General features: G+C 42.1%; 1 protein-coding gene across 39 annotated transcripts in view; it reads left to right on the forward strand.

Moving 5' to 3' along the window:
• The window catches only part of LOC125448018 (calcium/calmodulin-dependent protein kinase type II subunit beta), a 246,823-nt gene that overhangs the window by 99,541 nt on the left and 134,785 nt on the right, over positions 1–12,497 (forward strand). For all 39 annotated transcript variants that reach the window (XM_048522902.2, XM_048522904.2, XM_048522905.2 and 36 more), the window contains exon 4: positions 10,164–10,218. In XM_048522902.2, coding sequence (XP_048378859.2) covers positions 10,164–10,218 — 55 coding nt within the window. The remainder of the gene's footprint in view (positions 1–10,163; positions 10,219–12,497) is intronic.

Here is a 12,497-nt window from a genome sequence, read left to right on the forward strand (position 1 = left end):
AGATTCAGATGTTTTCTCCTGTCTTTTACATTAAGGGGAGATGGTCAAGTTGCAGTGATGTTAGTCGTAATCGTCCGCTATGGGAAATGGTGGAATTTGATTTCAGAAAAAGAAAATCCAGTATTACAACTAACCTCACTGACGATGAAATGATACCATAAAAACCCGTCTGGTTCTCTTGTGTTCTTGGGAGATGGAAATGTATTGTCATGAGCTCGTCTGGTTGACATAAGACTCCAGACCCACGTCAATGTTGTTGTCTCTTAACTGCCTTCAGTGACCACTCCATGATGGGTTGCCAATGCTGGATGACAGCCACACTCCTTGGAAGAATTTTGGACACTCACTGTCTGATTTACTCTGTCTTTCGCTCTCTCCACCTCCATCTCATTTCTCATCAACTCACTCCTCCATCATCTCAAAGCTTGCTTTTCTTTCTCTTTCCCTCTTGCTTTCCTCTATTCTCTCTCACACCCTGTCTCCTGCTCCTTCTCATTTGCTTCCTAAGTTTTGACAACTCAAAATTTTGAGCCTGATGTTTAGTTATTGTTGAAGTTTGAAACGCACATTTTATGCATCTTTTGCAAATTCTCCTTTATAGTTCATTTTTAGAAATTTCTTAATGCTCTCTTCCTCCCTTCAAAAGCTCCCTTAAAGTCTTGCCGTAGTGCCGGTCATCTCTCTTAATCCAGACCTCATTGGTTTTGGATCCATTCTCCTGTCCAGTGCCTTGAGTTGTTTCACAACTTCCTGCATAAGTGGAATGTTCATTGATGTCAAGCCATGACAACAGAAACATGTTGCCTTGTGTTCTGGTATTGGAAGATAACCATTTTCCATTAATTTGTGCCTCAAAGCGTCGGTTGTGCATCATTGCTATTCCAGCCTTGTTTGAGATTTTTTTTAGCGTGAATTCCAGAAAGCTGAGAGAGATCTCTCAGATTCCCCATGCAATATGTTAAAATTTTGTATTTTTAGAAAAGATTTCAGTTTGCATCCCAGCACTTGATTCAGTTGCAAATAGTGACTAACTTCAGCTTTTCCGTGCTGTTGTGTCTCTCACTTTGTGAAGCTGAGCATTGCCAGGTGTTGCCTTAATGGATAACTTGTGGGAGGTTATTGGGTGGAGTTGTTCCCAGTGGGTGCCGTGGAGGATGGTATGCTTGGGTTTCAGATCTCAGTGTGACTGAGCAATGCAACACGCCTTAGCTCGAAGTGTTTACTCTCTTGTCACGACATCCTGAAGTGTGAAGCTCCGTCTGTACATGATAATTAATACCTATGCTGAAACAAAGTGCATATGGCTTAAGCTTTAAATGATGCTCATTGGGGTTATATTTTAATTGAAGATGGTGCCTCATCATCTGTACTCCAGACTAGCCCCAGCAAATGAGAATTCTCATTACTTTCAAATCCCAGCTTGGCTCTGCAGTCTTCCATTGAACTGCCTCTAAGCCCACGACTCTCTGCTTTCTTCCATTTCTGGTTTCCTGTGGAAATGAAATTTTCATCATTCCCAAAGGTGACTGTGCCTTAAGCTTTGGAGGCGCAAAGAGTAAATTTCCTTTGTAAATCTGCCTGCCATGATTCCTGTCCTCCTTTGAATCTCCACTTCACATAAAGAAATTTTAAAAGATGGAGTAGGTCACTTGAAACAGATTGATTCAAATCTACCTCTCTGCACAGACTTCTGGTATCTGTTCACATAGCTCCTCAGAAAGCTTGATCGTTCATTATGCTTCTGTCAAACATCTAAGCACTTGGAATCTTCCACAGTCGGAAGGGGATCCATCAGTCAGATGAACAGACAAACGTTGCTGTGGCCACAGATGTAACTCCAGGGTGGTAATGTCTGAGATGTAATTTCATGAAATTCCAGTGTGCTAAATCAATGCAGAAGCCTTTTCATGGGGCAACATATAGATTCTTACAGTGCAGAAATTTCAGGGGTTACTTGAACTTTGCTGACTCTTGTGTATTGAAACTTTGACGTACTTCTTGATAGTTCCATTTTGCACAGACAAATAACTGGACCCTGTTGTGGTTTATGGTCATTTCCTTGCACAGTTCAGGACTGATGGTGATCAGGTTTATTGACAAACAATTCAGAGAATTTTGTTTGTTGGCTCTTTATTACAGCGAACATGTGTAGGCTCTTGGATTGAAATAAGGGACGAGGTGTGGCAGACACGGGCTTGCTGTTCTTTGCCATGGTTTGTCCATGGAGCAGTACTTCTCTCTGCCACTGGCCACAATCATGTGGGCCTGCACTTTACAAGGAGCTGACCACAAACCCAGGAACCTGGACTGCACTCAGATTTTGCTTCTCATTCCTGAGTAGAGCTTTCTGTCCTCTCTCTGCCCTGCTGATTATATAAAAGGACCAAGCTAATGTCTTGGGTTCAATATGATCAGTCTGTTCACTCCCCAGGGCAAGATGTCTTATTGGCCTGATCAGTCGTGAACATAGAACCCCATCTGCTTTCGGCCAAAATCAGTAATCATCGTTTGTTTTTGTCATTTCCAAGGCATTTACCAAGCTAGGATGTGGATTCACAGATGGTGCAGACGTGTTTCGAAGGACCTCAAAATAATACCATGTTCTATGCCTGAAATAAACATGCTATGCAATTTAGATTCTCTCGGATATATTTGTTCCAACAAAAAAAAACTGTTATTGAGTAATCAAGCAACTAGTTCTGATCTGATGTGTACTGTATTTGATGTGTCTGTCAGTGTGCTTAAAAGCTGAAGTTGAAGGCAAGTGTTATTGATGGAACAGCTTTTTGAAATAGTGAGGGTACTTCAATAGCCAAGTTTCTGCACTTTGAAAAAGGTATTCAGTAAATCACACAGATGACTTATTTCCAAATTGTATCACATGCAGTGAACGGGACACCAGAAATCTGAAAACACAATTGGCTCAGGGAGGGAAAGCCGGAGGAACAAGTGTATCCTCGGTGCAGGCTTTGTTATGGGCGGTCAGGAGGACAGTTGTCTCTCCTCTTTTCAACCCCGTTTTGTTCAGTGAGAACAAATATTTTTATTTTTCATTCAACATTTAACAAGTAACTAGCATGTTTGAATTAAAGCTTAATCTAGTAAACTAGATTAAAATGAAGAAGCTAATTCCAAGCTTTTCTTGGTTGCCTGTTTTATTTCTTATTAGCCCTGAGCAAAAAAAAATTAAAATGTGACATCAAGCGCACACACCGACTCTGAGAGTAATGTTAAAAGAAGGATTGGCAGAAACTGGGAGATCTTGGCAAATGTAGTTTAAAGTTACATAGAACTATACAGTGCAGAACAGGCCCTTCGGCCCTCGATGTTGTGCTGACCTGTGAACTAATCTAAGCCCATCCCCCTACACTATCCCATCATTATCCATAAGCTTATCCAAGGACTGTTTAAATGCCCCTAATGTGGCTGAGTTAACTACATTGGCAGGCAGGGCGTTCCATGCCCTTACCACTCTCTGAGTAAAGAACCGGCCTCTGACATCTGTATTAAATCTATCACCCCTCAATTTGTAGCTGTGCCCCCTCGTACAAGTTCTTTGAGTCCTGGAGTTGCAAGAGTTCAGTTGAAGCCCAAGCCTGCTTAGCTTTTATCTTGTTTCCCGAGTGGCTATGAGATTTGCGGAATCCTAGAGTTCTCAGTAAATGGTCATTTTCCCAAGTTGTTTTGCCACTGGGATCTTCTTTCAAGAGATGAGAAGACACAGGTGGGAGGGGGGGGGGGGAGGGAGAGGAGGAGGAGGAGGAGGAGGAGGAGGAGAGTTGCCAGGTGGTGGGAATGAGAGCAGTTTTTCCCAGGTACTCTTGTATAAAGCCTTTTTTTCCCTTCTCCTTGCTGCTCAGGTGCTTAGAAGCAACCTTTGAAATATATTTCATTCCAGGGACTTGCCTGATGGTTTTTCCAAGCTGGCTAACCAGTAGCTGAGTCTTTCACCTTCTGAACCAGTGAAATGATCGTGTGTGTGTGTAAATCAAACAGGAAATGCCAATTTCTTGACGCTGACTCAGTTGCTTGGTTCGCTATCTTTTAACAAAACTGATGATTTTGGTGCAGAAGGCTTTGTTTGTTTCAGATGCTGAACGCCATTTGGAGAAAACATTAGATGCGACAAAAGCATAATGTACTCTGGGTTTGGAATTGCATTCTCTGTCACTGTCTGTCTCTGCAACGCGTCTACCCACTGAGCTGGTCAGTCTGAAAGAAGACAGATTGTTCTTGAGGTTGAAGGAATCAAGGGTTATTGTGGGAGGTTGCGATTAGAAACAGGCAGCCATTCGACCCTTTGAGCCTGCACTGCTGTTCTTTGCGATCATGACTGATTGTCTAACTCAAAAGCCTAATTCTGCTTTCTCCCCATAACCTTTGATCCCGTTTGCTTCATGTGCTATATTTAGTCGCCTTTAGAATGCATTCAGTGTTTTGGCATCAACTACTTCCTGGGGAGTTAGGGCATTGAACTCAATGATCAACCATGATCATAATGAACGGCAGAGAAGGCTAGAGGGGTTGAATGGCCATCTCCTGCTCCTATCTTTCGTGTTTCTGTAGCTGTTAGAATGGTGCTGTACCATGTAGTGAGGCAATCAACAAGACGGAAAAACATACTTGACCCCATCCTCACCAATCTGCCTGCCACAGATGCACATATCCTATGACACTATGAGAAGCAGGGACCACTGCACAGTCCTTCTGGAGATGAATTTCTTGTTTTGAGAGAATACTTTCCTTGGAACTGTGATACTACGACCTCATAGCACAGCATATGTCTGACTCGACCATTGCCACCAGGCCAAGAGATCAAACCTCGTTCAATACAAGGTGTATGAGGACATGCTAGGAGCAGGACCATAGTGTGTCAGCCCATTAAAGCTGCAAATCAGAACTGTTTGTGTGTCAAATAGCACCAACAGTCAGTGATATACAGAACTAAGCAATCTCTCAATCGGTCCAATCTCAGCCCTGCAATCCTGCCACATATAGTCATGAACGGTATTGGACAATTGAAGAACTCAGTACGGAGAGGTCCCTTAAACATCCAGTATATATTGTGAAAGATCAGGCTGAACATTGGGGACTGTTTTCACTGAGAAGTGCTTAAAGGATAATTTATTGGTCTCCGGTTGCCCCCAGCATCACAGCTGCCAGTCTTCAGCCAATTCTATTGGGTGCACCTGATAGCAAGAAGTAACTGATGGCACTGGATACTGCAAAGACTCTGGGTCGAGACAACATTTGAGTAATAGTCCTGTAAACTGTACTCCAGCACTTCCCATGCCCCTGGCTTACCTGTGCAACACAACTACAACCAGCATCTTCTAGAGCGTGTGAAAACCTGCTCACGTATGTCCTTTACATAATGAAGGACAAATCCAACTCAGCCAATTACCACCCCACAATTCTGCTCTGAATCATCAGTAATAAAATGGAAGGTGTCATCGACAGTGTTATCAAGCAGCATTGATGCCCAGTTTGGGTTCTACCAGGGCCACTCAGCTCATAACCTCATTACAGCCTTAATTCAAAGGTGGGCAAGAGAACTGAATTCCAGAGGTGAGGTGCCAGTGACTGCACTTGACATCAAGGCTGCAGTCAACTGAGTGTGGTACCAAAGAACCCTAGCAAAATTAGAAACCGTGAAAATCATGGAGAGTGAAATCTCTGTTTGTTGAAGTCAAAGGAGGATGACTGAGTCATTGGAAGACAGTCATCTCAGCTCCAGGATATCTCTACAAGCATTTCTCAGGGTATTGTTCTCAGCCCAACCTGCTTCACCATTAACTTTTCCTCCATCATCAAGTCTGACATGGGGTACGATTACACAATATTCAGCACGTTTGCAACTCCACAGATCCTGAAACAGTCATGTTCAAATGCAACAATAAATAGGGAATATCCAGTTGTGGGTTGAAAACTGTCCAGTAACATGCATCTCACACAAATGCATGGCACTGATGGACTCCAGCAATAGAGAATCATTAACATTCAGTGCATTATTGTTATTGAATCCCTCACTGTCAATGTCCAATCGGTCACCATTGACCAGAAATAGAACTAAACTGACCACTAATACCGTGGCTACAAAAGCAGGTCATAAACTAGGAATTCTGTAGTAAGTAACTTGCCTACTGATTCCCTGATGCCTGACGATCAGCAAGACACAAGACAGGAGTGTGATGGAATACTCCCAACTTGGCTGGATGGGTGCAGCCCTGACAACACTCAAGAAGCTTGACACCATCCAGGACAAAGCAGCCTACATGACTGGCACCACATGTACAAGCATTCACTCCCTCAACCAATGATTCAGGTTAACAGTAGTATGTACCAGCTTGAAGTTGCAGTGCAGAAATTCATTGAAGATCCTTCTAAATCCATGACCATTACCACCTTGACCAGCATGTGCTTCAGAATTTAGAATTAAGTTTTATTGTCATGCGTACTCCAAGTACAGGAGTACAGTGTGACTTCTGACTGTGCATGCACGAAGGCGGGGATGAGAGTGTGACAAGAGAAGCTGGAATCCTTCTTAGAACAGTGAAGGTTAAGGTGAGATTCATCAAAAGAATAACACCAAACTTTCATGGACTAATTTAGGAGAGAAGTACTTCGAGTGGTAGGAGGACCTTAAACTAGATGATAGCGAATGAAGGTAATTGGCAAAAGAACCAGAGGTGCAATGCACTCTCAGTAGTCAGTTTTTTGCTGGAATGCATTGTCTGAAATGGCAGTATCAGCAATGACTTGGGAGAAAACCTAAAGGGTGCTTTGCTGACATGGGAAGATGACAGTGCAATGTGACTAATTGGCTAGTTCCTTGAGGGACCCATCAGCAGCATGAAGGGCCAGATCGTCTCCTTGGTGCTTTAATTGCTTTGACTCGTGATGGCTGAGACCTTGGCAACGTTCTTTGACAACCATCTAATTGTTGATCATGTTTAGCCCTCGTACTGCAGTTGAGACCCTCCTGGACTAACACCAACATCGAACAGAGTAAAAGATTGTTCCACCTTGTGTTCCTGGGGATTTTGCTCCTCTGATGATTAAGTGGAGAGGAAAGAAATCAGTTTAATGTTCTCCAACTTTCACCTTTGGCGCTGCACTGGGAAGTCTGTGGTCTAAGTGTAGGGTCAAAAGCCTTGGATAGTTGCAGCTTTTAATTTGTTCAGTTTTTTAAAAGATTGAGGTGTTTCATATTTCCCACTTGTGTATTGGGTCTATTTCTTGGTCAAAGCCAGTGACTTCATTCTGCATCTCATGTTCACCCCTCTCTGATGATGACTGATGGCTCGAGACACCTTTGGTAACCTGTAACGTGTTCTTGTTTGCCAACAAAAAAAAAGCCTCTGTTTCATGCGCACAGCCTGGAATGATAATTTGGTGCTCCATCAGGAATGAGATTGTAGACATTAACACCCTGAAGAGAACTGCCAGTGCAGTTGTTTATAAATGGTCGTGGTCACACTTTGCTGTAGTGATATTAAGTCAGTATTTACATCAGTGTGTGAAATCTGTGTTCCTTTTGCATTGTCCTATCTGTTTACATGGAGTAGGATGTAATGTTGTTCCTCTGTCACTTGAGATCAGTAAGGTCTGACTGTGGAATACTGATTCCCTTTCTCCTCCCTTCAGTGCAGTCAAGCTGTGCTGTTAACTAATCTAAAAGCAGATTGCCAGCAGACCTGCATAAACTCCAGTAATCTTTCTGAACTGAACACATGAAAAATCTGTGCTTTTGCCGAGCTGGTTGTACCAAATATTCCGTAGGACATCAGTGGGTCATTCAGAGGTTGGTCAGTGCTTCACAGTCTGATCTTGAAAGGCATTTTGGGGGTAATGTGCGCTATCCATTGGAATTGCAGCAATGAGACGGTGTCCATGGAAACAAGAAGGAAATAGAGAATCTTAACAGGATTTTTATTGCTCGCTTGGAGGTTGACGTGCACATACTGGAGCAGAAACAGGGGCTTGACTATAGCTCTGTGGGGAGCAGTGCTGCCTCTGAATTAGACGGGTATGACTTCAGATCCCACTCCATAGTCTTCAGCATAAAATCTCTAAGGAAATCTGTTTTTGCGGGGCTGAGCTTGTGCTGCATTCATTGGGGAGCTGTTTTATATTTGAGATGTGGAATTTGGGCTCCATTTAAGCTCTAACGTGGGCAGATAGGTTCAGATGAATTTGCTCAGTGATGAACTGGAGAGTTTCCCTGTGTCCAAGCCAGTGCTTGACCCTTAAGCAGTGTCACAAAAATGGCACTGTAACCGTAACAACATTATCTATTACTGCAGTTTTTGAGATGTGGCTGCTCTGCATCCTGTATTACTTGCTGTAAAAAGGAGTTCAATGCTTGTAAAGCGATTTGGGATGCCCTGAAGACAAAATGCATTTCTTAAGAGTGTGACACATTTATATGAAGACTATTAGTTAGGCTAAAGACACTGCCATTGCCTCTATGACTTGGGTTTGTGTTTATCTCTCATTGGTCAAAAAGAATCAAGGGGCAAATGAGTTTGGTGAATTCCAATCCATGGTTCATTGTGTGTAGAACCCTCAGTATAATCTTGTTTCTCGAATGATGTGTTTTCATTTCTCACATAGTCTCCCAAACCAGAGAGATGACTAAAGTGGATGTGTTCTGCTTTGTATCACCACATTTGAAAGACTATGTGCGCAGACTAGGCATATGGTTTAAATTGTTGAACGCACAACTCTTCCCCTTCCCTAACCTCTTGCTCAGAAATGTCATATTTATTCTGTGCCAATTCCGAGGTCAAACAACAAGAATGTGTTGTGGACTCAACATTAGTCTGTGAGTTTACAGAACAACTAGGTGCATGTTATTCCTGAAGGTTGCTTTGCCATATTCCCTACATTCCTTGGTTTCCCTTCTGTACCCAAAATCAGTCCTCCTCGGTCTTGAATGTAATCGGGTGTTGAACATCCACTGTCCTCAACAACAGTTGCTTCTTAAGTAGTTAAGTTGCTTGGATACTGCAGTCAGTGGGTGTTTGAGTCACCAAAATCTAAAGGTCAGGTGCTATGCCCTTGTATTCTCTAACTTCCTGAGCAAAAAACAAAAACTAGAAGATGGTAGAAAGCAACAGATTTGATCAAAATCTTGTATATGTTTCCCTTTGTGCGAGTCCTTGGTTTGTTGAAGAATGCAAGACATGAACATATCTTGCAGTTGGCCCGCTCTTGTTTGGAATTTGAGCTTGTCAGGTTCAGGAATTGTAAGCCAATGATCACTGGGGATATATTGTTATTGACAATGGACAGGTAAGTTTGAAAATCACTTGAGGGATTTGGAATTCCAGGTGACGAGGTGATGCCTCTCCTATGTCGAGCCTGAATGAGGAGTCATTTGGATTATAGCAACCTTGTTAGATATCACCCCTTGACCGCATTTGTTTGACAGCAATATGCCAGGACAGCTTTATCAGAATTTTGAGAACATGCTGCATAAGCTTCCCTTGAGCATAGTGGATTGAGGGATGATCAAATTAATGGCCAATAGACTGGACATGAAGAAGCCATTACTTTGGGTGAGAGAATCCAGACTAAGATGGTGTTCTCTGAAAATTAAAGTTAAACTGTTTTAGGATAAAACCAATTAATAAAAGAGAAATTTGTGAAATTTCCATCCTTAAAAACCTATGGATGCTGAAATAAGTTTTCGCAGCTGAGCTTGATCAATCTGCAGGCAAAGTACAAAGGGATATGGACCATGGGCAAGTGAAAGAGAAAAGTTAACTGAATTGTGAGAACGGGGAAGCAAATTTCAGGGGTGAATAGCCTATTGCTCATTGCACATTACTATTGGTCTCACAATAAGTTTAGGAAGTATCACACAAGTCAGGAAATTGATATATTTTCACTTATAAGTAGTCATAAATTGTGGCAATATGTAGAGTGTGCGAGGAACCAAAGTCACGTGGGCAAACTAACAGGATAATTAGTGCAATAAATGCCGTCAAGTATGAAGGGCATGGTCAGAAAGACTTCTCATTCCCGTGCTTATAGTAATCATGTTTTGTGTGACGTGCATTAACAACTTTCCCCTTTATTTAAGCATTCAATGAGCATTGCTTATAAAGTCAAATGTTTGAATTGCCAAAGCTTAATGGAAAACTTTTTTTTTTCAGTTCGTCTCCATGACAGCATATCGGAAGAAGGATTTCACTACCTTGTGTTTGACTTGTGAGTACTAATCTACTGGGGGTGGTGTGCTTGTGGAAGCTAATTCAAACTAAATTAAAATTGCACTGAGTGTTGTGTATTCGTGTAAATCATTGTTACAAGGCTGGGGGAACTTTTTTGTTGAAGAATCATTGTAACATTTTCACTTTAAGTGACAACTTGGTAATGTAGACCAGATTTCTGTCATGATTCCCACTTGAACCTGATGGACTGAATGGCCTTCTGCTCTGCATGGTGTTTTAATTTCTGATGTGTTGAAGGTTGATTCACTGTCATTCAAATTGATGTTTGCTCATTTCCAATAATTTCAGTCAGTGGGCAGTGGGACTGATACTGAGTCACTTTCTCAAAAGATGCTGCTCCCATCAGCATCAGATTGCTTCCGGATCATCACAGGATGAATGGAGGTCAACGTTCCTTTTAAAGTAAACAAACAGCGAAGCGAAGGCCTGGCTTCTTTACCTTGGTGACATGGGCTATCGAGAGTAACCTAGTGCAGGGCTTAATTCCCTCTCACATTGAATATCTAAAGTACAGTTTGGAGGAGCATTGTTTCCGACAATCTGTGCTGCCACACATTATTGTTACCTGTTCGCTGTTCTTGCAGCGGCCTCGAGGTTCTTGTTTCTGCCCCTTGAAGTATAGTCTATGTTGTCACATCCAGAAACTGTGTGATCAGCACCGTACTTGCACAACAGCTCATTCAAGTTGTTTCAGGCCTCGGTTATTTTTTGTTCATTCCGATACAAGTGCAAGGATCCCATTGCGTTTGCGAAATGACTGGATCCCAGAGTAACTGAGGTCCATGAGTATTAGCAATCCAGCCTGTGAACTGTGAGAAATGAGTTTTCTATAATGGTATTAGTTCCAGTGCAGCTTTGTTCACTCTGAAATGTGTAGGTTTGGAAGATGGTCTTTCAACTGAGAAATAACATGTAAATGTCGGGACTCCACGTTCAGTGCCACTTGAGACAATAGGATGTAGATAGGGAAGACAAAGTTGTAAAGTTCCCTGTTGCAGGTGAGACTGAAGTCGTCATTTTTGCAGATTTGAGTTTCGGCACAATTTCTACTTGGCCCAGGGCAATACTGAGGGAGTACTGCATTGTTGGAAGTGTCCTTTTTCAGGTGACATCACTGTATGATTAATGTTGCAGTGTCCATTTTGTGAAGTCGTTGCTGGAATAAATAGTTATTGTACATGTTCACAACCTGACATGGGCTGCACTGCTGCATATTAAACTGTTTTGTGATGGCTTGAGTCAATACACAAGGTACTAATTAAATGCAACAGCTTCTAGTTTGTGTTCAATTGATGCAGACTACTAAAGTAAAATTAACAAAAATGAACTTGATGACAGAGCAGTTCCAAGCATGGTGGTTATGCAATCAGACATTACGTTGCAAGAGGAAAAGTCAGATCTTCTGGACTGGAAACAGGTAGTGAATGATCAATCTACCAGAGTCTCAGAAGACATTGTCTGCAAGTTGATGGCTGGAATCAAGTTGCCAATGGAATGGAGAGAAGAGATTTGTCCAAATGTGCAACTTCTACATTGTCGACATTTGATCCTCGTGTAAAACATTTGGAAATTGACATTGAACCAAGAGTGTGCACGTTGCATGATTTATCTGACACCTTACCTGCTGAAGTTCATTGCTGCTAGTGATTGGGCCCAGCCTGGAAAATCACCTGACAGCAACCAAGCAGCTGGTCGATATCTCTCACTTTTGACATCTTTGTCACCTGCCAGAATGTGGAGACACCAGTTCTTGGTGGCTGTGCTGTCTTGTCAGAGTACATTCCTGAGTCGTCTTGTCTGTATATATGCCCAGCTTCAGTTGGGCTGTACGTCCTGTTGTCAAAGTTAAAGATTTTTCTCGTTCTTCATCTGTGACAAAGTGCTTGAGTAGGTTTAATTATATCTTCGATCTTTGCATGTTTCTGTTAGTTGCACGTTGAAGGGTTTGCAGTGTATACTGTTGTTCTGTCCTCTTGCTAAATGTGTTCTCATTTGAACCATGTGTTACGCAACAGACCAAACCCTGTCAAAACATCAAGGCAATAACCAAGACCCATATACTATCTTATTTAAAGCCAAGTGTAAGGCACTGTATTACAGATGTGATTCACTGGTCAAACTGCTCGGCTTTCAGCAAAACACACTATCTTCTTGCACCAGTGGTAATGTACGTTAAAAAATTGACATAACTTTAGCTCTTTTGAAATACTTAACAGAATAATTTATCAACTGTTCCAATAGAGCGGCATCCCATAA

The sequence above is a fragment of the Stegostoma tigrinum genome, chromosome 40 (genome assembly GCF_030684315.1).
Source record: "Stegostoma tigrinum isolate sSteTig4 chromosome 40, sSteTig4.hap1, whole genome shotgun sequence".
Lineage (NCBI taxonomy): Eukaryota > Metazoa > Chordata > Chondrichthyes > Orectolobiformes > Stegostomatidae > Stegostoma > Stegostoma tigrinum.